Source organism: Eleutherodactylus coqui, chromosome 2 (genome assembly GCF_035609145.1).
Source record: "Eleutherodactylus coqui strain aEleCoq1 chromosome 2, aEleCoq1.hap1, whole genome shotgun sequence".
NCBI lineage: Eukaryota > Metazoa > Chordata > Amphibia > Anura > Eleutherodactylidae > Eleutherodactylus > Eleutherodactylus coqui.
The window spans coordinates 193,829,176-193,855,351 of NC_089838.1; the positions used below are offsets into that span (position 1 = coordinate 193,829,176).

General features: G+C 39.9%; 1 protein-coding gene across 2 annotated transcripts in view; it reads right to left on the minus strand.

The window, feature by feature from the left end:
* The window catches only part of PLXNA4 (plexin A4), a 683,798-nt gene that overhangs the window by 584,320 nt on the left and 73,302 nt on the right, over positions 1-26,176 (minus strand). For both annotated transcript variants that reach the window (XM_066592134.1, XM_066592133.1), the window contains exon 2: positions 12,348-13,569. In XM_066592134.1, the coding sequence (XP_066448231.1) occupies positions 12,348-13,514 (1,167 nt within the window). In that variant the 5' untranslated portion in view covers positions 13,515-13,569. The remainder of the gene's footprint in view (positions 1-12,347; positions 13,570-26,176) is intronic.

Sequence of the window (26,176 nt, forward strand, 5' to 3'; positions counted from 1 at the left end):
GCTGAAAATAGCAATTTAAAAGAATTTACTCATCCGTAGCGTGCGGGGAAAGCCTTCTCTTCCTCACGGCCGGATCTTCTTTTTCGGCCGGCGGATGAATTCGTCACGCCGGCGGCACGTCGCCGACGTGCCGCGCACATGCGCCGGGCAGATCTGCCGAGCCGAAGCAAGAAAGATCCGGCCGTGAGGAAGAGAAGACCTTCCCGGTCCGCTCCGGATGGGTAAATTCTTTTAAATTCCTATTTTAGGTCTCCCGCAGATCCGGACGACTTCCATAGGCTTCAATAGAAGCCCGCGGGAGCCGTCCCCGCGGGAGACCCGCACGAAAATGGAGTATGGTCCAGATTTTTTCATGCTCCATTTTTTTTAAAATCCCTTTTATTGACCATCCATGGGTATTTATCTACCCCGCGGGTGGTCAATGCATCCCTATGGGATGCGGATCCGCGGGCAGGAGAAGAGTTAAAATCCGCTGCGGATTTTAATTCTTATTTTGCCCGTGGACATGAGGCCTAAACAATGAACGAGATGTAAACAAATTCTCATTCATTATTCAGTCAGGGGATGCATTTACACTGGACAATAATCAATTAACACTGGACAAAATGAGTCCTGCCCCCTACTGTCAAGACCTACCCTCATATTAGAAAAGTTGTGAGGACTGCAGGAAAAGGGCAAAAATTAGCATTGCTTTACACAACAATATTGGAACATGATACTGAAAAAGGGTTGCTATAGACAACTCTCAAACCTTGAGTTTCTCCTGCCTTTACTATGGGGGAGAAAATAGTAATCATGGCAATTATTTCTCACCCTTTACCAACTCTGCATTCTTAAAATGATATTGACTTCTTAAGCCTTGTTCAAAGGTGTAAATTTCAAGCAGATTCCAAATGGAAATCCACATGTAAAGGCCCATTTACACGGCCCGATGATCACTCAAAGATCACTCAAATGACAGTTTGAGGGACAGCTTTGAGCAATCATTTTGCATAAACTTTTAAGTAGCTACTCAGCTACTTAAGAGCAATTAAGTGTGCAAATTAAGTCTTAGGTGAAAGCAGTTAATAGCCCGAGGGCTCTTATCTGCTTTCAGTTCCTTTATTCACCAGTGGGAAACAATGCTATAGGCACTACCCGCGGAGAACTGCTGATAAGGCTGAAAGATGATTTTTAGGCTGGACTGAATTTAATGATTAGCTAGCAGTGTACGAAAAGTGCATGATGGGTGCACATTTAGACGCAACGATTATCGCTAGAACGATCGTCTTTTAGCGTTTTTTTAGCGATCATCGCTCCATGTAAATGAGCCTTTAGTCACATTCCCTACCATATTGCAGTGATTATATTGTGAGGCCATTCTTCATACTTAAAGCATTTCTCCATATCTCAAGCTTCTTGAAACCTATATTAATAATGAAATAGTTAAAGTTGGATGTCATATTTTCACCAAAGTTAAAGCAGTATTTCAGAGACTTAATATTTTTTTTAAGTTTTCACCCATCTACCGGATAGGGAAAAACTGATAGATTGGTGGGAGACAGATAGATTGGTGGGAGACAGACCACTGGAACCCCCAGTAATCCCAAGAATGGGGTTCCAGTTGGTTTCCAGCGAAAAGGAGCGTAGATTGACAAGTGCTTAAACTCAGCAATGTCCAGCACTTTCATCAAAATAACTGGAGCCATGGCGTGTTTGCATGACCTCTGTTCTATTCCCTTAGAGTCCAACTGGACCACCATTCTCAGGATCGTGGGGGGCCCAGTGGTCACCCCACCACCACCACCACCACCAATCTGTCAGTTTTCACCTATCCAGTGGATGATTGACAACTTAAAAAAACATTAAGTCTCCAGAATAACCTCATTTTTTTCTTTGTAGTCAGACATTTTATTTCCATGCTGTGTTATTAGAATTCCCTATAAAGAAATTACACATGCTATTCCTTAATATAAAATGTAAAGTACTTGCAGGGTGGAGCTAATCTTGACCTTTTGGACATGCCGATAATTGTGCTTTTATGTTCGTTTTTTTAGATTGCATATCAGTTCTGCCTTGGGAGTGTTTACCCTTCACTCCACTCTCTTATCTTCAAATAATATGACAATTTTCTGTTTATACAGCTCGCTTTTTTGCGAGCAACCGTAAATTTTATGTCAGCATTAAAGATGTGATCAACAAGAAATGAGCAAATTGTCATTCATTTGTTTGCTGGCTGGACACGCTAACACTGCATATATAACAATTAATATTATAGCCCGCCTGTGTAAATGGACCATAAATTTGAGTTTTTCCTTATTTTTACTGAAAATGTGATATCTTTTTAGCACCACAAATATAAGTAAATCATAAATGAAAAATCCAGATAAGTTTTATTGATATTGTTTTTGTAAACAGACAGATTCAGATGATGGCTCATATTCAGAGCACAAAGCATATCTTTGTGTCTTCACTTATCATATGTTTTCCGATTCTATTATTTCTTAACAAAAGTCCAGAAATCCAGATGTTATAGGCATAATTGTAAATGCTGTATTTAAACATTGATGAGTCATTTAGTAATTAAATTAATGTCTCCCAAGCTTCAACTTGGAACAGTCCTTCCTTTTAACATGTTTCTATTGTTGAATTTGTGACATTGAACACAAGCCTTTAGGGAAATAATTAGAATCCGGGTGGCTGCAATAATAAAATTATATGCTTGCTGGGCTGACCTCCTAATCAGTCATTCTGATTCTTGTATGTCATTTCCTCATTAGCAGAAATAAATTGCATTTTAAGAGACCACCCTCTCTCACTTATTATATCTGGAAACGTTGCAAATTTAAGTTTTAATTTTGCAGGATTCTCTCTGCTTTGGCAGACATCATATGCTGTAGCTTTCCTTTACTTTCCAATAAAAGAAGGACTATGGTTTAGTAATTTATGGTATAATAGTGCATGGAACGGCATTGAAGTAACCACTACATAGACTGTAATATTCTTACAAATATGCTAGACATTCTTGGATTCAACATATTTGTAGAATCGTTACACAACATTTAATTAATACGTTTCCACTATAGGAAAAATCTTTCATTCATGGAATAGTTTATGACAAGCTCACTGGCCTCCAAGTATGTTATTAGACCACTGGGAGAAAACCAGAGTTCCTTTTGGAAATCCTTTAAAATTATAGAAGGAAAACACCTACTCTGATTGGATAAACTGGGGCATAAGAGTAAAGACTGTCATATTGGCTAGACAGAATGCCGATTTGAGGTAGCACATGTATGTACTGTATTTTCCGATAGAGCTCACATCTCTATACAGGAAAGTTGCCCTCTCTACTGAACAGTGCCAGGTATCACTTAGCATAGATGACTGCTACTTTTCAAAGGAAGCAAGTTTTAGAGAATGCTTGGAAAATAAGTTACTCCACTATTCTCCACCGCATAGAAAAGTAGTTTGTGGTTGGAAAAGTGGCATGAGGGACTTTCATATATATGACCAAATGCCTTATATTATATGACTGCACCTATTGTTACATAAGTACAATACTCTTACTATTCAGAACCACATTGGAAGTTGCCAATAGAGAACCCCAAACATAGATTTCATACTTTCAAATTTCTTATTGGCAGAAGAAGGGAAGAGATGGCATCTCAGAGAACATTTAATGTAGACCCCCTTGTGTATCAGGTCATGCAGCATCAATTTTATGTCATAAGTAGAGGAACATTCATGTACAAATTTGTCCTTCCTTAAGAAGTTTCCTCTTGGCCTGACATATGCCAAGATGGGTGGTATGAGATAACCAATTTTGAAAAAAAACCCTGCATTTTGTGATGCTCTGTCTCGATGTGTATATCTCTGCTTGTCTATGTGTGGCCACCCAGTAGTCGTGATGTGAACTGCAGCCTACCAAGGGTTTTGCTACCATGTCTTGATAATGTACTGAAATTGCATCAGGAGAAATTGGAGTCCTTAAGAAAAGAATTCTCGCAGCGGGATCCGACCCGGCTATCTGCAGGCGGCCTTAAAGTAATAGAAACTCCAATGAACTTGGGTCAATATGAATGGATATAAAGTATTCTTTTTAAAAGACCAGCAGATAATGCTGACACTATATAAACAGGCTAGAAAAATCATTTTTCATCCCTATACTCAATTCAGTATTACTTTCTTACCCTTTCACCTGGAAATCATAGTTTACATAAAACAAACTTCCCTTTCCCATCTACTTTCCCGTCTGACTTTTTTCCACTTTTTTCCTCATGCCCTTTATTGCTTTTTTTCATGTACTTATTTATGCAACCACTTCACTATATTTTTGCAGCATTCTAGAAAACAGCAAAGGCTTGAATATAGTAATTTAATTGTCAAAACTTGATCTCTTGCTGGAAAACTCGGAACACTGCACTTGTACTATTTTTTTGACCGACGTGCGATTCATTCGGACAAGGCATCATTAGAGAATACTGTTAGCAAGCAGAAAGGTGACACCTTCTCATCTTAAAACTCAGCTCCCCGTTAAATTATATTATATGTATCTTTCCTCTACAGAACAATTTTCTAGTTTTTCAACTGCTCTCAAAGCACTTTTTTGCTCCAACTTCTATTGCTATCCATGCCTGACTAGTAAATGGAGCTTTGTGTCTTATGTTGGAGCAGAATAACAAGCTTAATCGGCATAGTTTAGTTAATTTCACAGAATGTTGGCATAGTAGAGCTCTATAATGATTTCACCTGGTTTGCCATCATCCATATAAAATGGAGCAGATGTACTGAGTGAGCATAAAATGAAGTGATAATCCTTGTATTAAACAGGTCATCATTTATCGACAGTCACTACCATCATAGTGTATAACAGTTAAACCACTGGATGGATGATAGATGGATGGATTGATCGATAGATAAAAATCTTTTTAAAGTATGCAGATGAACTTAAAATTCTCGTTTTATTGTAATGAAAGGGTAATAATAATGTCATATTAAATACCATGGATTTTCAGCGCTGTTGCCTGCAACCTTTAATCTACCAGTAAGCGCTGCAAAATGTGGTAAAGTAATACATTTCGACCTGACACGGAACGATAACAATTCTATTCTGCTTGTAAAACGTGGACATATATATCAGCATATCATACAAGGTAGAGCAATGAAAATAATGTGAGCGACCTTTCAGTGATAACTGTTATTTAGAAAAGCTTGAACGTACTAATCAGGACGTAAAGTCTAGTTTCAGCTTTTACACAGCATTGCCTATGGAGTGCAGAGCAGTGTAAAAGAAAGGTGGAGTAAACTTTTTTCCTTTGCTTTGATTTGCATAATGTAAACAGGAAACATTAATCCTGAAAGGGGTTGGCCAGGGAAATATTTTTGATGGCCTATCTTCAAGATAGGTCATCAATAGTTGATTTGCTAGGGTCCACCACTCAGGACCCCAGCCGATCACTTAATTGGGCACTTGCTGTCCGCGGCGCAACACACACGGGAACAGAGTGGAAGCTGCTGCTCCGACCACTGTGCAGTGGCTGGTGCTTGTAAGTGCAGGCTCAGCTCTCATTGACCTTTTATCAGTTCCAAAACTGGGACAGTGGATTTACACAGCTGCTGCCTCGCTTTGGATTGTGATGTTGATCCTATATTTGGCAGGTAAAAGGCTAAAATCAAAGGGAGGTGCACATGTAACTAAAAGCACTAGCCACTGCACAGGGGTTGGAGCAGCAGTCTCTGCTGCTCCCATCCCTGTGTGTTGCAGTACTGACAGTGGGTGCCCAATCAGCTGATCGACTGTGGTCCCAAGCAGTGGACCCCCACCAATCAGCCATTGATGACCTATCCCCAGCATTCCAGCCATATTTCACCAGTATTTTATCTGTGTTTGCCTCTGTATTTGCTGTGATTGCTTTTATTCTTTATAGGGAAAATGTGGATCCATTATAGCATAATAGAACATAATACCAATAACAAAAACATACAAAAACAATTTTTAAAACGTAGCTGTGAAAAATAGAGTTTTGTGAAAAAATATATAGATTTACATTAGCTCCATATTAGGGCTCCTGCACACTTGGGTTTTTCCCTTCATATAATAACTTGCTATATGAAGGCTATGTTGACACCCACATTACTGCGTTCCATTGGAGTTTCCATCAGGTTTTCTGGCATTTATTGGAATCCATGATAGATTCCATTACATGGATTTGTCAAGATCTCTCTCGCTCCCACTGCATTTGCTCGGACGAGTATGCAGATACTCGAGAAGAATGATGCTTTACCGAGCGTGCTCGCTCATCTCCAATCGGTACCAAATATGTGGGGGGAAGGTTAATTGCTTAGTTTTTTTTTGTAAAAATGGTAAAGGGGGCATTCTGTGAATTTCTTACATTTTTTCTTACATTCTTACAATTAATTTCTTTAACACATTTATTTAGTACCTACTGGGGCCTTGAACTTACATTCATTTGATAGTTTCTACTATGTATTCCAATACTTCAGTATTGCAGTATATACCCTGCTTCCCTAAAAATTGGACCTACCCCTAAAATAAGCCCTAGTTACATTGAATTAACAAAGTCAATCTAAATAGTTTCCAGGCAGCTATACATGTAAAAAAGTAAAACCTTATGGAGCAAAAATTAATATACGAACCTGTCTTATTTTCAGTGAAACAGCAGCAATTTTTGATGTTGCCTTTCAAAGTTACAGCAGTTACCAGCAGATGTTAGCTATGACAGCCACTGGGTATAGAGCAGACTCTGCTCCTGGACTGCAAGACATGTCTAGTTGTCCGGTGCTGGTGAAGTGGTTAAATGTGCCATATTCATTATTTCGTAAGTACTTGGGTGAGTTAACCAAGAAGTAAATATGTTCTTCTCATCACACCGAGGCTTATTATAACACGTTTATGATGCCAGCTTCTTATACCTTCCATTTATAGTGCATTATGCGTCATTATAATCATTGTCTGCATTCAGCTTCCTGCCATTAGCAGTACCTCTGTGTCTAAGCAGAAGGAAATATTAATATTTTCAGTGCTTCCTGAGCTTTTTTAAAATTGCTTCTTATCAACATGGTGCTTAGCTTATCCCTTCATTATAAGCATGTGAAGTGTATGGACAAATCTTCAACTTGACATGACCTTGATAACCCCGGGAAAATACAGAAGCCAGAAGTGATTATCTGATTGCTGGAAAATTGACAGCATATAAACTAATCAGAGTCCGATTGTCCTAAATAGAGATACCCCCTAACTGCCAGAGGGGACTATCTGTAAGTGAATGTCTGATCTCCTCCCTCTCTGGGGAGCCAAAAAATTTCTGTGAAGGAACAGTAAATGTAACTGCTTCATTAAATGGACAGCAGCAATGAAAAATGATACTTGATTTCTTACGTATGCATGTTTTATTCTGTAAGTAAACCTCAGGCAAATGTCTGCTTGGCTTACTCTTCTTAAAGTTTTCTATCCCTTCTTCCAATCATTATGCCCCCTGGCTTGTTTGCCAGGACCCACACTGATGGCTTTACTTTCCCTCTCTGTCTGTACAATAGTTCTAAAAAGGAAGAAGAAGATTCTCATGGAAGTATGATTGCAGGAAGTTTTCCTAATTGTGTATATACAGTAGAGCTTTATCTCCAGGACACATTGGTAGTTGAGTTAATATATTTAGTACATTTACACAGGGGCGTAACTATAAGGGATGCAGGGGATGCGGTTGCACTCGGGCCCAGGAGCCTTAGGGGGCCCATAAAGCCCCTCTTCTCCATATAGGGAGCCCAGGACTATGAATAAAGCGTTATAGTTGGGGGCCCCATTACTGTTTTGGAATGGGGCCCGGGAGCATCAAGTTACACCTCTGCATTTACATGTATTCCTATAAAGAGTAGCACATTATTATTAATAATCATCTTTATTTGTATAGCGCCAACTTATTCTGCAGAGAATTCTAACGAGAAAGTCTGCTAAATGACGCAGTTTGCTTTGTTATGCTTAACATGTAGCTATAATAATGCACATCATTTTATTTATAAGCCCAGAATTATATACTGATTAATTTCATGATATATGTCTATAGGGCTCATAGCTTCCTCTTTCTCAAACAGACCTTGAATTCTACGGTTTATTCAAAGTTAAAGGAGTTTTGCAGGACTAGGATATTAATGATCTATCCTTAACAAGTCATCAATATCAGATCAGTGGTGATCCGCTACTCAGGATTTCCACCAATCAGCTGTTGGAAGAGGGTGTGGCACTCATGCAAGTGCAGCATCCTCTTAACTGCATACAAGGCACAGTGCCATAGATTTCATAGTGGCGGTGAATGGTAAAGCAGCTTAAAGGGGCTTTACCAGAATAAGCCACTCGGGTTTTCCTGTCACTTACATTGAAATGAATGGAGTGCTGACCGTGCATGATTGGCCAGTGCACCATTCAGAGTGACGTCACTGCTGGGGAAGAAGCAACCCTTACAATGACAGGACAATGGGACATGGGCGTCCCATTCTCGGGATTAGCAAGTTATCCCCTATCCTGTGGATAGTGAATTATTTGTTATTCTGGTAAAACCCCTTTAATCTCATTCACTTGAATGGGACTAAGCTACTCTCAGGACAAATGAACAGGATGTCACTGGTCTGAGAAGAGGATTCCACACTACCTAACTGGATGCAGCACTATCTAACTTTTCAGATTATTTTTAACGTGCGTACATATGACATAACATTACTTCTGGCCTTTATATGACTTGCAGCCTGTAATTTTTCCCATCATTCAGTTTTTCAGGGTACATGTCTATTTCTCAATCCTCTCAGGACTAGTCTGAGGAGCCCACTGTTATGCTGTGTGTGCTGTGTTCTGTATATAGAGAATTGCAGAGATGTTGCTCTCTAAGTGTCTGTAACAAACACTGACATATCAGTGTTTTTCATTTATGAAATTCTAGTGACCTACACCCCTCACTAGGGGGAGCTCATTGAAAACAGATTTATATAGCTTTTTTAAACCCAATAATGTATGACTATACTAGAATATGAAGTTTCATTACAGAGAAAGAAAACCTCAACCCCTATAGAAAGATATTATAAAATTAATCAGCGCACTATTTTGAAACTCAGTATAAAATGATATTCAGTGTTGCAATTGTACTTTATGATAAGCAAAACACCTAAAATATGTATTAAAGGGGTTGTCCCGAGGCAGCAAGTGGGTCTATACACTTCTGTATGGCCATAATAATGCACTTTGTAATATACATTGTGCATTAATTATGAGCCATACAGAAGTTATAAAAAGTTTTTTACTTACCTGCTCCGTTGTTAGCGTCCTCGTTCCCATGGAGCCCGACTAATTTTCGCCCTCCGATGGCCAAATTAGCCGCGCTTGCGCAGTCCGGGTCTTCTGTAGTCTTCTATGGAGCCGCTCGTGCCAGAGAGCGGCTCCGTGTAGCTCCGCCCCGTCACGTGCCGATTCCAGCCAATCAGGAGGCTGGAATCGGCAGTGGACCGCACAGAAGAGCTGCGGTCCACGAAGCAAGAGGTTCCCGGCGGCCATCTTCACAGGTAAGTATAGAAGTCACCGGAGCGCGGGGATCAAGGTAAGCGCTCCGGTAAGCTGTCTGTACGTCCCTGCATCGGGGTTGTCTCGCGCCGAACGGGGGGGGGGTTGAAAAAAAAAAAAACCCGTTTCGGCGCGGGACAACCCCTTTAATAAATCTTTACAACTAAATAAGAGAAATCATTCTAATAATGCAGTGTACTGTCACAGTGTGTCAGCACGCAGGTAGAATATGTATCCGTTCACATGGACAACTACAAGTGGGGGAGGAATAAATGACCTAAGATGTCAGGATTTTTACGCTGTATGTCTTAGCAATTGTACTATGTTTTCCCTTTTCATGCAGTACATTTTTTTTGTGTTCCGTTGATTCCTTCACAACATTTTGCAATGGATATCTAATTCTTCAGGGGGATAAGCAACGGATAGATTTTACTCTATTTTTATGCAAATATTATCTAAACCCCTTAAGTCCATGTATCCTAAGGAAAAGAAGGATTTGCTGCGTGATGCTCTCGTACATATCAAGTAAAAGATATATAGAAGCTCACTAATAATAATAGCTTCATTGATTCAGAAGAAAAAAAGGAAGTATATAAAGTTACAAAAAATGTAAAAATAATGACTTACAAATCCAGTCACAAATAACTTATACGGTGTGAGTCTAACAACTCCTGTTCATGTGCCCCATTAGGGTATATGGACATTTTCTGAGGGGGTCCCAAGTTCAGACCCCCACTCGTCTTTTATCCATAGCACAAAGCTGCTCTAAGGAGCTCATTTGCTCATGGCCACTCAATTATTTAGAAGGGTGATCTGTAGCCACAAGGAAAATATATGGTTGCCTGCAGTTTTACTGAAAGATGTAAGCTCACTGCGGGATGGGGAAGCTAATTCAGGATGACATCCTTTGTAGAAGGGTTTGTTCATGTAGGACAAGTCCTTTATATTAGAAGCAAGTTTAATAACATAGATTGGCTTCATTTCCCGTTTGTTTCTGTGTAAAATACTTCTGTACACACATCATAATCACTCACATCAATTCCTGTCTGCAGTGGGGTCCACAGTCGAATTTCATTTTCTCAGACGAGCAAAGAGACAATAAGGTAAATATTCTAACAGTGTATGTTCGATATGTGGGAAGAAACAGATGTACCCAGATGGAACTCAGGTAAACACAAGGAGAATATGCAAACAAATCCCTGTACATGCAGATGTTGCCTTTAGTTGAGTTCAAATCTAAGACACGAATGAAAGGCCATTGTGCTAACCAAAGAGTCACCATCTATAGATGGCAGAAATATGAAGTACCTTTTTAAAGTTGGCTAAGATGACTAAATTTGCCCAAAGTGGCACTCTTTTTGGGAAAACAGACCTCTTTTTGTATCTAAGACAACCTTCCAAAAAGTAGGGGTGGGGTTGTTCAAAGGATTGTTTGTCTGATGAATAGAACTTATCCACTGATCAAAAGATAAAGGATAAGTAGCTGACCATTGGGATATCCACCAATCATAAGGAGAGGGTATCCGAGTGTCATATGTGTGCATAAGTTACTGACATTATCAGTGTGAAAATGCCCAGAAGTGGGAAGGACTTAACAATGTGTCACTAACTCCTAAAAAGTGCTGACATCAACTGTTTTGGCATCTTTTGGACTTGGTTTAAAATGTGGAGGTAGACAATGTTGGGAGCGTGCATAGTTGTGGTGGGTATATTTATATGTTGGCATTTATTTGTTTATCTATTTAATTCGAGGGTAGTTCCAGGACCGGAGTGAAGGCACAATTAAAAAGGCAAGCATTTTTTTTTCACCCTTTTTTATACCATTATCCTTCCCCAGGCAATTTTTTAAAAATCCCAGAAGACCCCTTTTAAAATATTTATTTAATATTGTAAGGCATTGTAAGATCACTGAATCCTTAATGTTAATCAACCACAGGTTGTTATCTATGTTTTTCCTCCTTGGTGCATGTCTGTGTCTACTGTCTCCCCATTCTCCCCCCCCCCCCCCCCTCCCGAAGCTATCAGTCCTCCCATGTCTCATGCCGCCCTTACCCTTTCCATGTCATCTTTATGAGTGTGCTGAGGCCAGGTAACATGCCAACATCCTCTGACCTAGAAGGAGCTTAGGTGTTGCTGTGGTGTTGAAGGATCAAATATTTTAATAAGGCACCTAGTGACAGCCATGGAGAGAGTCTGAACAAGGTGTGAGGGAATAGGATCACTATTCCAGGTAGTAGGGCAAGTAGAGAGGAGCTGTCCATTGTAGAGAAAGCCCTTTAAATATCTACTTGCTTATAGAAAAAAGTCTTTATAATATTTTTTTCTCTTCACAAATCTCTATATTAGTTACTATGAAGAATTATTTATGTACTACACTGTACATTCAAATTACATGATTTTAATAGTTGTAATCTACCCAATGTCATCTTTGGCACGTCTCTACCATTTTCCAGCTGTTTTGGACACTGGCCATTCTTAACTATTTCCTGTCATTTACCAAATGATCCTTCTACATTCTTCCATTTCTATTTGGAAGTTGTAAAATTATGAATCATTAGGATGATCTAGATATTTTCCAGACTACTACCAAATTATGATATTAGTAATGGGCTCCAACACAGAAATTAGAAAAAATGTTGGCACAAGGAAGGCATGCAATGCAATTCAAATAATACTCAGAGACTAATAAGATACATTTTAAAGAACAAGGAGGCCTATATTTTTTCCAATGTTTCATGGGATACTAACTGACAACATTCACATTGGAGCTTATACTTATACAGGGTCATTTAGATAAATAACTTACCGCATTACTGCAAGGGATGTCCTTTACTTTCAGCCATGCAAGATCTAAAGTGCCTTCACCCTTGTAGCAAGATTGTAGTCTTTCTTTAATTCTATCGTTAATTTGTTTTAGAGCAAACACACACAAGGCAGACTCATCCAGTGATTTTGTTCGCCTTTTCTGGCCCTTAGAGAAGATGGTAAATAGAACATCATCAGCAGGTTTGATTCCCAAAGATTTGGCAAGAATTGATCCAGCTTTGGACAGATAAGCTGCCTGAAGAAGCCTGTACTCCACACCGTTTTTCTCACATCCAATTGGAACTTCAACATATGAATTAAAAGCTGTGTCCTCTTTGCACAAACGTACTAACTTCGACGTATAGACTTGCTCCTTTGTAGGTGGAGAAGTCATCTCAGGTTGAAGTGTCAAGAAGTAAACAAAGTTTGCACTGCTAAAGCCATATATATAGTAAATATCAAAGTCTGGAATAACATTAAAAGTATCTGAGGGTATTTTTATCATTGATGCAACAAATTCATCATGGAACACGTATGCAAACATGCCATCAGCTTCTGAGTTCCTGGTAAGTTTTCTGCTGGAAATGGTAGGAAAGTATTCTGGTTTCCCATCAACAGATGTGGCAATAAATAATTTATCATCTAAGTTGTTGTTTGAAACGATAACTCCAAAAACAGAGCCACTCTCATTAACCCCTGAAAGGTAGTGTTCTTTTTTATGGAAAGGTTCTCCAAGTTTGAAGAGGTCCTCCAATCTAAGCAGCTTGCAGATACCCTGATAAAGGCTACCACAGGCTATTAACCTATTTTCTTTATAGTCAATTAGCAGCATTTTGTTTACATTATTAGTATACACCAACGGCTCATTGCAAGGCTGGACTATCCTAGGAGGATAACACTTTGGGTTGTCTTCATCTGGTCCAGTCTGGTGGGTCAGTAAGACCTTCAAGTCTTCAGAAAGTTTGTAGATTCTGTTAATAGCTCCTAGGTAAATGTGTCCAGTTCTTTCATCAACTACCAAGTGATTGAAAGTCCAGTCAGCTTGTTCAGCATAGAAAGTGGTAAAATTTCTTTTTGTCTGTGAAGCCTTTTGGGAGATAGCTGACACAGTGGCTAACAACATGAAGTGAGAAATGGTGCAAACCCAGCTCCATCTCACAGATGCCATATTTGTAGCCAAATATTGTTTTGTGATCTTCAGTATAGGTCTGCTCCCTTTGGTCCTGTCAAGAAATAAAAATACATGTCAATGCCTGGGCCAATGCCAAATATTTTAAAAATAAATTAATAAATAAATCATTTCTAGTACAGTTTGCTTCACCTTATTTTACCAGTTTGATAAAATGTGGATGGAATAAGATAGCCAAATTCTAGTGATCGCCAGACATTTCAAAAAAGTAAGGCATCTAAAAATGATAAGATCCTTAAAACCAACCAGTTTGGTAAGTCCCCCAGAGCTACATATTTCGGTAGAGCTGGAATGTAGAGCTTATTGTCAAGGCTGGTTAGGAACGAATGACTGGAAGTCCCTACAACCAACCCTCTCCCCTGTCCCTACCTACTTGCCCCCCTGGGCTAACCCCCAGGGCAACAACTGGGCGGGGGTCCCTACTCTGCACTGAGGGAACCCCGGGAACAGGGACAGGGGAGACCAACTAACCAGAAGATGGAAAATACAAAAATCCAAGTCAGAACTAAGAGAGTCAATTAACCACCAAAGAACTATCAAGGAATCCAGAGGGAGACAAATAGGTCAGAGCAAACCGGGTCAGAAGACTGGAGCAAGCAACCGGAGTGGGTGTTAGCTGGTGAGCATTTAGCAACCACTGGTAGGGACTGACAGTGTCTGCAGAGCTAAATACCCAAATCCCTGCCTAGGTCGGGGTGGAGTCTGGTGACGCACCGGCCGGTAATGCATGACATCCGGCCCTCCTCTGGCCGCACCCCCTAACAGAAGAACTTCGAGCCCCGCCCAGCAGCACCGCAGACCCCACGCCCAACACCAGCCCGAACGCCAACCACCCCAGGCGACCCCCAAGCGACACAGCCACGCCCACGCCGCACACCACCAACAGCGACCGTAAGTCCCCTCCTGACACTTATATTTATCTTTAGCTTATATATAATTTGCATAGTTTAAAGAGAGGACACCCAACACATTTGGGAAAACTCCAAATAACATGAATAAAATCGGCACCAGACTGAAAGCATTAATGACAATCTCAGTTATCTTTACAACGAATTTTACATAGGAACGCAGGTGGGTAAAACAGTCTATGTACAATATCAGACAGTGAGACATATTTACTAATCCCGTCTAATATTTAGACAGTGTAAATTTATAATAAGCGGTGTGAAGATGCACCATATTTATCACAGTGGCTCATGCTGAATGATTAACCCCTTAATGACGCGGGCATTTTTCTTTTTCCATTTTCGTTTTTTCCTCCCCTCTTTAAAAAAATCATAACTCCTTTATTTATCCATCCACATCGCTGTATGAGGGCTTGTTTTTTGCGGGATGAGTTGTATTTTTCAATGGTGCTATTTAAAGTACCATATAATGTACTGAAAAACTTTTAAAAAATTCTAAGTGGAGTAAAATGAAAAAAAAACGACATTTTGCCATCTTTTAGTGCGTCTTGCTTCTACGGCGCACAAATGGCAACAAAAACGACATGATAACTTTATTCTATGGGTCGGTACGATTACTACGATGCCAAACTTGTATAGGTTTTTTTTTACTATACTCCTCTTCTTTTTTTTTTTAAAGACATAAAATTTTTTTCAATTATTTTCTGCGGTCATTTTGTGCGCGCAATAACTTTTTTATTTTTCCGTCGACGTAGTTGAGCAAGGTTTCATTTTTTGCGGGATGTCCTGTAGTTTCTGATAGTACCGTTTTGGAATACATACGACTTTTTGATCACTTTTTATTGCGTTTTTTCTGGGAGACAGGGTAACTAAAAAAATGCATTTCTGGCGTTCTTCATTTCTTTTTTCGAACGACGTTCACCGTGTGGGAAAAATTATGTGGTACTTTGATAGTTCGGACTTTTACGGACGCGGTGATACCAAATACATATTTTTAATTTATTATTTAGATTTTTTAATAATAGATATGGCAAAAGGGGGGTGATTTAAACTTTTACAACTTTTTTTTTTTCAATAAAAAAAAAACTTTATTGATTTTTTTTTTTACTTTACTTTGAAGTCCCCCTGGGGGACTTTAAGATGCGATGCTTTGATCGCTCCTGCAGTATGACGTAATGCTATAGCATTACGTCATATTGCTTTTTGACAGGCAGCCTATGAAGCCACCCCACGGGGACGGCTTGATAGGCAGTCTGCTAAGGCAGCCCTGGGGCCTTTCATTAGGCCCCCGGCTGCCATGACACATGCACGGCTCTCCCGATCTCACCGCGGGGGGGCCGTGCGGATTTAAATGCCGCTGTCAGAATTGACAGCGGCATTTAAATGGTTAATAGCCGCGATCGGCCGCGCGGCCGCTCGCGGCTATTGCCCGCGGATGTCAGCTGTTATAAACAGCTGATGCCCGCACTGTATGAAGAGAGGTTGCATCGCAACCACTCTTCATACATACCCCGACGCTCCATGACGTACCAGGTACGTCATTGGTCGTTAAGGGGTTAATTTAGTGTATCTTGCTATAATTATTAGACACTTTTGTTTTACATAACACCTCCTATTGGTTGGCTTGCTTGGCAGTTTTGGCACGCAATGTTGCATTTTAGGCCACATCTTTCCTAATAAGCCACATCTAGTGGGGTACAAAAAGTATCTAACACAAATAAACATGGTGCAAGACAGGTATGCCAGTTAATCTCTACCTTAATATTTTTATTTTGTAGAACTCAAGACCAATGTGCATCATTCAACACTTGAACTTTCTCTTCCCATTGCAATGACTAACAAATTAACAGCTGTTTTGCAATACTTCAAAAGACTTCAATGTCCCTTTTTCCAATAAATGTGAGACCAGTGAAATACCTTTGTTCCAAAATTCAACCTCCTGAATACATACCAATTCTTCCAAACAAAAAATGTGCCAAAAAGGGTTAGGAAATAGAGTGCCCTTAATTGTATTAATTTTTTTAAGTTCCCTCTTACTCAAATGCCTTTCCTTAGAAACCCCATGTACTAGGAAATCTGAATTCTAATGGTCAATTAAGAAAGAAAAGAACAGAAGGAAAGTCTTGGTCTACCTGGAATGGAGGTTCTTTATTACTAACAAATATCATCTCGCTAGTGGAATGAGAGCAAAAACCTTTAATGAAAATAATTGGTATAAACACTTCTGTTAATTATTCTTCAACGTTGCAATTAAAAATAAATTTATGCTTGTAAATTAAAATGGCCTTAAAATTCATTGTGGTTTTCACTATATCCTATCAGGAATGATTAGTTTGTCAGGCACTTAATCAGCAACCGGTTTCCAGACTATCCCTCATATTGTCAATTAATTTGTGCTAAATGACTGCAGTCTAAACCAATGTAACATTTTATTGAAAACTATTTGTATTAATGCTGATAATATACAATACATACAGTATTTTTCACAGGGCCAAAAAAAAAAAAAAAGAATACAGACAGGTTCAGTTGTGCGAATACAGATATCATTAATCTGGTTAACCTCTTTTTTTCCTGGACAAAGCATGGCCATTAATCTGGAACCAGATGGTAACACTACTAGATTTAACAGACCAAGAAAGATTAATAACCTCTGTTGCCAAGCAACTCCATACAGATGCTATGGGCAGCATTGGGGTGAAAGGGTTAGAGTGCCAAGCTAAAGCTATGTATCACTGCAAGGATCCCTGTGGCATTGTTATCTTCTTGTTGAGACATCTCTCTAGTCTGTAAAATCTCTCTGTACCCTGAGATTCTGCGGATTGAAAATGGCTTTGGGTCACTAACCAGGTCTCTAGTGGGACTTATAAAATCACATCATGTAAGTGGAGACTGCACTTTGAAGAGAAAGATCCCTAAGCAACACTTGTCAGATTCTTCAATGAATGAAGAAATAATAAAGCCAAATCAAAGAATGTGTATATCCTTGTATGTGAGTGCGTGCGTTCATTTATATAGCATTGGTATGAAAGCGTATAAAAAGCATACATTTCGCCTTCCAGACAAAGCCTTAAATAAAGACATACATCCATATAATACAGTCATCCCTTCTGTAAGATCCTTTCAAACGGACGTCGACTTAATCCCAGGATTTTCCAATATTTAATGAAGTCGTTTGGTCACATTGAACATGAAGCTGCATTCAGTTTGGGGAATAAAAACCCTGATGCTAAGACACCGAACGTTGTAATCGCTCGATTGTATCCAGTTTGCATTTGGAAAAGGGCAATGCCAGAAAGTGCCCAGCTGTTCCTGGGAAAGCACACTGAGCATCAGTTTCAGATCACTTCCAGCAAGCAACGGAGAAGGAGCTTAGTGACTCTGCCAGAGGACACCTAAGGCAAGAGCTATGAAGTAAATAAAACCCAGCAGTATGCCTACTGCTAATCTGCCAGTGCATTATAGTGTTTATTTTCACCCTCTGCTTGCATAGCTATGTAGTTTCCTGGGACACAGGAGGCTGTGAACGGATGGTAGTGGGGCCGACCTCTGTCCCAGCTGCAGTGCAAACTTTCAATGCTAACATAACTTAGGGAACATTGACATCTCAGCTGTTTATCTTACCTTCCCGCATGTAGTTAGAAATAATCTGACTTTTGGTAAGGAAGAAAAACATTTCCAAGTAACTTTACATGTTGTAATCACTGGATACATTTCCACATCTGCATATTTGTGGGGACATAATGGGCTTGTCTCTGTGGAATACGCATGAAGGATTCTAAACTATAGAACAATGCATTTCCAAAGTACTTTATAGAATGGAATGATTGCTGCCACAGTAACCTAGTGCATACAGGTTAACACATTCATACCCATATGCGCCAGAACACTTGCTAACTAGATCATTAGAACACTCTATGCATTCATTCATAGACATACCAGGGGTAGATTATCAATACTTTCACATGATGCATACATTTATGAAATAGCATACATTGCAGCAAATTTTTAAAAATAATGGCCCTCATCACTCATGACTAGAGATGAGCGAGCATACTCGCTAAGGGCAATTACTCGAGCGAGCATTGCCCTTAGCGAGTACCTGCCCACTTGGAAGAAAAGATTCGTCTGCCGGCGCGGGGGAGCGGTGAGTTGCGGGAGTGAGCAGGAGGGAGCTGGGGGGAGAGAGGGAGAGAGAGATCTCCCCTCCATTCCACCCCGCTCTCCCCCACCGGCACCCGAATCTTTTCTTCCGAGCGGGCAGGTACTCGCTAAGGGAAATGCTCAATCTCTACTTTTAATGGCTTTCAAAACCTCGCTATAACATCATGTATTTTTGTTAGTTAGTTATTAAAAGGGATCATATCTACAAGATTACTTGGTTTCTCTTGCTGGGAACAATCACATTTTGCTCTACTGGCTAACACCATACCAAAGCTTTTTTTTTATTATTATAATAAATGTGGTGCAACTTGCAAGCCATAGCCTACATTTTTCCTTGTGTCGTCTCATGTAAGAAATGGTGCAAGTCTTTAAAAAAAAAAAAGACTTTCTTTAGTGACTCCTCTCTTTCTAGGCAGTTTTCTAAATTGTCAAAATAGGTACAAAATATCTCAAAAATGCACTTTTTAAATCTCCCACACTGCCATTGTACAGTATGTTAACCACTCAGTGACAGCCAATACACCTTTTTACTGACCTCACTAATGGGCTTTAATTCTGCACATACATCTTTTTAGCTTGTCTGGCTACTGGCAGCCAGGCTCCCGCTCTAACTGCCAAGAGCAGAGAGACCTTCGATCCTTCCATTTTAACCTCTTACAGGCCACAAGCAACTGTAGCATGTAAGCAGAAAACGGGGAGAAGGCTCTTTCTATCACCCAACGGCAAGATACCAATGAGTTCCAATGGTAGCCGGAAGCCTGACAAAGGCCTTCATGTCTGCCATGTAACACAGCATATTAGACCCTGCCTCCGGTGGAGTCTAATGGGCTGCTGTCATAGGCTTAATTGTATGCACTATATAAATAATGCAGTGTACTATCCAAGTGATCAAATGCTCACATTTTGAAGCCCCCTTAATACTGCATTCATAACATCCCAAACTATTTAAATATTTTGTTATTTATCATGCATGGTGAATGCCATTAAAATAATTTTAAAAGCCAACACCAAAATTCCTATTTTTCTTTTGTTCAATAAAAGCTCAGATACTGTAAAAATAGAAATGTTCTGGGTCTTGGAATGCGATGATGCAGATTCAATAGTTTTTCTTAGAGTAGTAGAAAATTTTAAAAAATCTATAAAAACTTGGTATTGGAGTAATAGTGCTGAGCCAGGTAGGACAATTATTGTTATTTTTACTGAATGGTAAATACTGTGAAAACAAAACCCAAACACAATGGTGGAATTTCTGAGACTTTTCATCCCCCTCCCCCCCCCATAAAAATGTAAAAATGTATACAACACATCATATGTACTCCATAGTGGCACCATTAAAAAGTACAACTTCCAAAAAAAACAAGCCCTCATACAGCTATATCAATGAGCTATGGCTCTTGCAATGTGACAATGAAAATTGCTTGGTTCATCATGCAAATTATAAGCTCGTCACCAAGGGGTTAATAATGAAGTCCCAGAATTCAGACTTCAAAAACAATATTGCACCTTGTAAAATATATTACTAGGTGTACACTGGCACTGGGCTTTTTATGTATCTGTTTTTTAATAAACTAATATAATCCTGACGAATCCATTTAAATGAATTCATTTCCATCACAATGAATGTACCCTTGTCCACGCCTATGTGAATTACAGCCTCACAGATTATTGTGTTATAAGCATAATTCATCACATCTGAGAGATGCTTCATAAAATTACTTTACCTCTCCATATTCTTACTGAAATGGAAGCAGAAAAAAAAAAGTTCTTTATCATGTAATTTAGCAGTTCTGCGTAATGAAGTGATGAATAACTGTATTAAGTCCATTGTCAGCTATTTAATGAACTTTCTATCTATACGCGTATGTTTTTACGCAGTGTTGGATCTCGTAGGTGTAGACTTTAGATGTTTACATTTATTCCATATTTTATAAAAGCGCCGTAAGGGCTCCCACACACTTGCGGTTTTTTAAACGCTGCGTTTTTTTAACGCAAATTTAAATGGGATTTTCTAATGTTAAAAACGCATCGCACAAATATCGAAAAAACAAACTTGCGATGCGTTTTTAACATTAGAAAGTCCCATTGACATTTGCGTGTTTTTAAAAAAAACGCAAGTGTGTGGGAGCCCTAATGGAACATTTGTAGAGATGAGCGAGTATACTCGCTAAGGCACATTACTCGAGCGAGTAGTGCCTTAGCCGAGTATCTCCCCGCTCGTCTCTAAAGATTGGGGGGCCGGCGACGGGGGAGAGCGGGGAGGAACGGAGGGGAGATCTCTCTCTCTCCCCCCCGCAACTCACCTGTCACCCGCACCGGCCCCCGAATCTTTAGAGACGAGCGGGGAGATACTCGGCTAAGGCACTACTTGCTCAAGTAATGTGCCTTAGCGAGTATACTCGCTCATCTCTAAACATTTGTAGTTTCCATACTTAGTAAAATGTTCAGCACTAAAATTTGGTCTGATCTGTAAAAAGGTCATTGGCCATCTAAAGACTTTTATCCATATGGATGACAGCTATGTGTATCAAATGGTCATGGATGAGACATGCAGACAAATAATATTCAGGGACCAATTTGGAGACTTCACATACTTTTCCTTTGGCTACTTTGAAATGGTATGATATCATGTAATGGTCCCTTTTGGCGAACGTATAATGCACATACTGTAGTGTGGATCAGTGGCTGTCAAAATGCAGCCTTGACCCCATCAAGGGACCACACTTCACATTCAGCATGGGCTTAATCGAGGGGTAAGCAGAATAAGTTGGCGCTATACAAATAATAAGTCCCCCTTATCTGGAAGGCAGCTGGTGGCCAAGGTTGTGCACATTAAGGTTGCATCTGGTCCTCAGGTCTCCAACTGCTGAATGGTGAATAGAAATTCCCCTATGCCCTTCTCCATTTCTATACTGTCTAATTGACACCATGATAGATGGTTTCTGGTTGTTTTCTGCTTTGCTGGGTTTTTGCCTTCTTCTGGATCAACATTACAGGAGAGTAGATTGAACAATATTGAACTTATATCTTTTTTTAAACTCAGTCTATTGCAGTTATCCTCTTCCTCTCCTGGCCCTGCAATTCAGTAATCAGATTGCGTATATATATATATATATATATATATATATATATATATATATATATATATATATTTATATATATATATATATATATATATATATATATATATATATATACACACTGATATGCCAACCAGATTTCATTTCAATTAAGAAAAGGAGAGTTTCTAAAAAACACACAAAGATTATTTGTAGTTATCTGGTGCCATAGACCAGGGCAACAATTATATACTCATTGGGGGGTCTTTTATTTAAATTCACTGCATTTTGGGCATAAGAAAACTAGCTTGGCAGAGCATATAGTGCTGCAGAACACATTGGAGCTATATTAAAAACAATAAATGACGATATTGTAACTAATTGGGATGCCTTTATTGCTGTCAGATGAATGACACATCAAATCAATCATCCGAATCGTTATAGATGCTCTAGTATTGAATAGCATATGGCTGAAGAATAACACAATCCTATAGCTATTCATCCACCGTCTAAGTATATATCACGTTTCACCTGCAGCATAATTCAACATTTGCATACCTTTATGTATATTTAGGTTGTAAATCTGCAAAACTAATTCCATTTGAGGAATGTACAGACAAGACATTTCGCTGGCGTCTGGAATTCACCCCTTGTAGCTACTGTTAATGATTTTCCAAATGTCCAGCTGACGGGTACAGTGTGAAAGACTCACTATATTGTCACAGTTCCGTGAATAGGAAATTCAAGGCGGAACTTTTTATCTGGATCAAGCTATTCTTTCAGTCACATCTCACTCTACCAATTTCACACAGAAATGCACAGGCAGGTACCTCCATGCAACATAACAAAAGAGCCTTCATATCTTTTCTGCCATCATTTATCAAACCAGTGAAGAGAGAAATCCCAGCAAGAAAAGGAAGATGCTTCTTTATTTTTATCACAGCCAGGAGGGTAATGCTAAAAGTCGGAGGAAAGGGACACAAATGCTAAGATTGGATGTCACTAATTATAGGGGGATTTTAATTGATGGATTAAAGTAATGATGTGACATTAGACCAATGCCATGAATATACATAAACATATGACAACGGCTCACTTGTTTTAGAAATGGCCTTAGATACTATTATTACTCACATTCATTTATCAATAGTTGCTTCTCCTACTACTTTCATTGCTCCCACTCATAAGGAGGTGACTTGGTTGACAGGAGTATATTAAGGAACATTACAGTGCTAATGGCTGTCTATATGTTACAAAATATATAGATTGTTATACTTTTAAACTATTATTAATTTTGTACAGCAAAGTACTGCTATATTCAAAAACTCGAAAATGAGGGGTTTCAGCACATTGTGTTCTTATCCTGCTGGTTTCCTATCTATAGGTTTTTGCATAGGAACATGCTTAAAGAAGATGAGATAAAGACCACAAGGCTAGCTGCATAGCTCTGAGGCCCCACTGACTTTATACTATGACAATCTATATACTCAGGGGCGTAACTAAAGGCTCAGGGGCCCTGATGGAAAATGTGAGCTGGGGCCCCCCTCTCTCTGTATCTGTACCCGTACCCATACCTAAACCATGCTGCACAGAGGCATAACTTGAAGCTTCTGGGCCCCAATGCAAAACCTGTAACAAGGCCCCCAACTATAATGCTTTATTCATAGTACTGGGCTCCCTATATGGAGAAGAGAGGCCTTATGGGCCCCCTAAGGCTCCTGGGCCCAGGTGCAACCGCATCCCCTGCACTCTCTATAGTTACGCCCCTGTATATACTCACTTCCAATCCCCCAGACTGGCTCTTTTTAAGTCCACTCCCAGCATTGTTAATGTGTGAAGTGGCGCAGTGCCCACCACTTACTGTCAATGGGTGATGTCAGACTTGATTGATAGCCCGAAATCACCCATTGATAGTGATGAAGAAGAGACCTCCCACTTAACACATTGACAGCCCAGCCAGGAGCCGGACCTAAGAAGAGCCCATCTAGTAGAATGGAAGTCAAGATTTAAACAAAAGGAAACGGATAGACAGCCACAGCTGCAGAGTTATGCAGTGAGCCCTGCTGACTTTATTCCATCACAAGTCCTCTTTAACGTGGTTTTACGGCACTTTAAAATTGAAGGCTTATTCTCAGGATAGGCTATTATGTTAGATCAGTAGAGACTAGAGATGAGCGAACGTACTCGTTTAGGGCAATTACTTGATCGAGCATCGCTTTTTTTGAGTAACTGCCTAATCGGGCAAAAAGATTCGGGGGGCGCCGGGGTGGAGCTGCGGGTAGCAGTGGGGAACAGGGGACAACCCACAGCTGTCACTGTGGACATGCCATGGATCCATGGGAAAGCAGGAGTCTAAAAAAAAAAAGCACTGCGCGCCCGAACACATCCACCATGCTGAAGAAAGCAGATCTGGAGAAGGCCCGTGCTGGATCTGGAGAGGTAAGAAACTGTCTTTACCTCTTCGTGGTGGCGGGTATGTATGGATACCGCTGCGGGATTCAGCAGTGGAATTCGTGTGAGCAAGTGGACATTGGGCCTTACATGATTTCCACAAAAGATGAACAAGAAACTTCAATTGAACTAATATGGCTGCATACATTCATGTTTAAAATTCAATAAAACCCATACCACACCAACTACAGTCCTAGCCTCTGGACAGGGAGAGTGGTATATAAAGAAAAATGTAGGTTTCAGGGTGATATAGGCAAGGGTGCCCCAAGCTTTTCTGCTGGCTGAGGTGAAGTGTGAAATTCCCCATTCCCTGCAAAAACCCACTCATTTTATAGGCATCAAAAGCAACAATACACAAGATACCCAACACATATACGAACCATCACGACTTGTCTGAAGTGACTTATAGTGCCCACAGTAGCAGCCCTTATAGTAAGTGTGCCGCTTCATGGCTCCAATAGTAATAGTGAACCTGTTAATGGCCCCAGTAGTAATAGTGACCCTGTTAGTGGCCTACGAAGTAATAGTGTACCCCATAGTTGCCTTAGTACTCACAGTGACCCATATAGTGGCCCCACTAGTAATAGTGACCCCCATAGGAGCCTTAGCAGTAATAGTGACCCCATAGTAGCTCCAGCATCAATAGTAGCCTTCATAGTGGCCTCAGTAATAATAGTACCTCTTATTGAGCCTCCAGCCGGGCAGCAACACAACAAGCATCTCACTCCATCTGCAGCTCTGCTCCAGACACTACTGCTGCTATCAGTCTGTGACCCCCTAGCCTCTGTCCCCAGCATCTGCACTGCATGCAGGAACACATACACTGTGATAAGAGATCAGGGGTCACAGACTGATAACAGCAGTGGCGGTCAGTCCAGAGCTACAGATGGAGTGAGTGAAATGTTTGTTATATTGCTGGCCAGTAAAAAAGTAAATACCAGCATGGCCAGTGACTTACTGGATGGGTGGCAACCCGTTGCCACCCTTCTGAGGTCCTGCAGCCTGCCGCCTGAGGCAGCAGACTCAAGTTGCCTCATAGTCAGGGTGACCCTGGATGTAGAATGGGGTTTTGACAGGTCCTGAAAGAGTTATGTTTAATTCATTCATTATATTTTGGTTACATGATATTATCCAGATATTCTCTACCCTGCCAACATTACCTGATTATTTCCCATTTTTTACTGTAAATACCTCAATCATAACATTGACTAACTTTAGTCCATGCGTCATAAATACACAAATAAAAATGGAAAATTGGCAGGATTAAATCTTAGCATTCTTTGTTTCCCTTTGCCACAAATGCTGGATGGAGTTGATGGATGATATTACCACTTATCAATGTTGGGGGCCGTTGGCAAAGCTTTTTAACTAATTGAAGTATAATTAGCAGCCCTGCTTCAACAGTGTTTGAGGTTTTTAACAGCCATAACCTTTCCAGGTGGCTGGGGGAAGTAAAAACAATTCAAGCAATGCTGAGAAAACAGAGGTAGCCGGTGTCTGCTGTTAATAGATTATAGACTCCAGCCCCATGTCTTTGACCTCGAGAACAGCCTTACTTCTGGTTTACATAAATAAATGACACATTAAGGGTCTATCTGTGATAGTATTTTTGCTTTATTTGCTTTAAAACAGTGCAAGGTTATTTGGGGCAAAAAAAACAAATTGCATCCAAAGCGTGTATTGGCAATAGGGTTGGGTATTCTTCATAGAATAAAATACTGCTGGCATCGATACAGGTAAACATTTCATGTAGCCTTGCCATACTTGGCATGTGACAACAGCTATCTGTTGGCTCACCTGTCTGTGCCTTATCAAACCTTCAATTGAGGGATTTAACAATTAGCAAATGCTTTTAATAAAATGACAATCAGTTTGTAAAAAGTAGCAATTTTGGCAGGAATTCCAATATTCCTCTAGATGAAAGAAATGTAGATTTCACAATGCAGTCAGGAAACAATATAAAGGAAATCACACATTTTGGAATAATGTTCTATCCACAAAAACATGATGGACTGCACCTATATTTAATTATTCATTTACTAACAAAGCAGTTAAGTTCGTTAAGTAA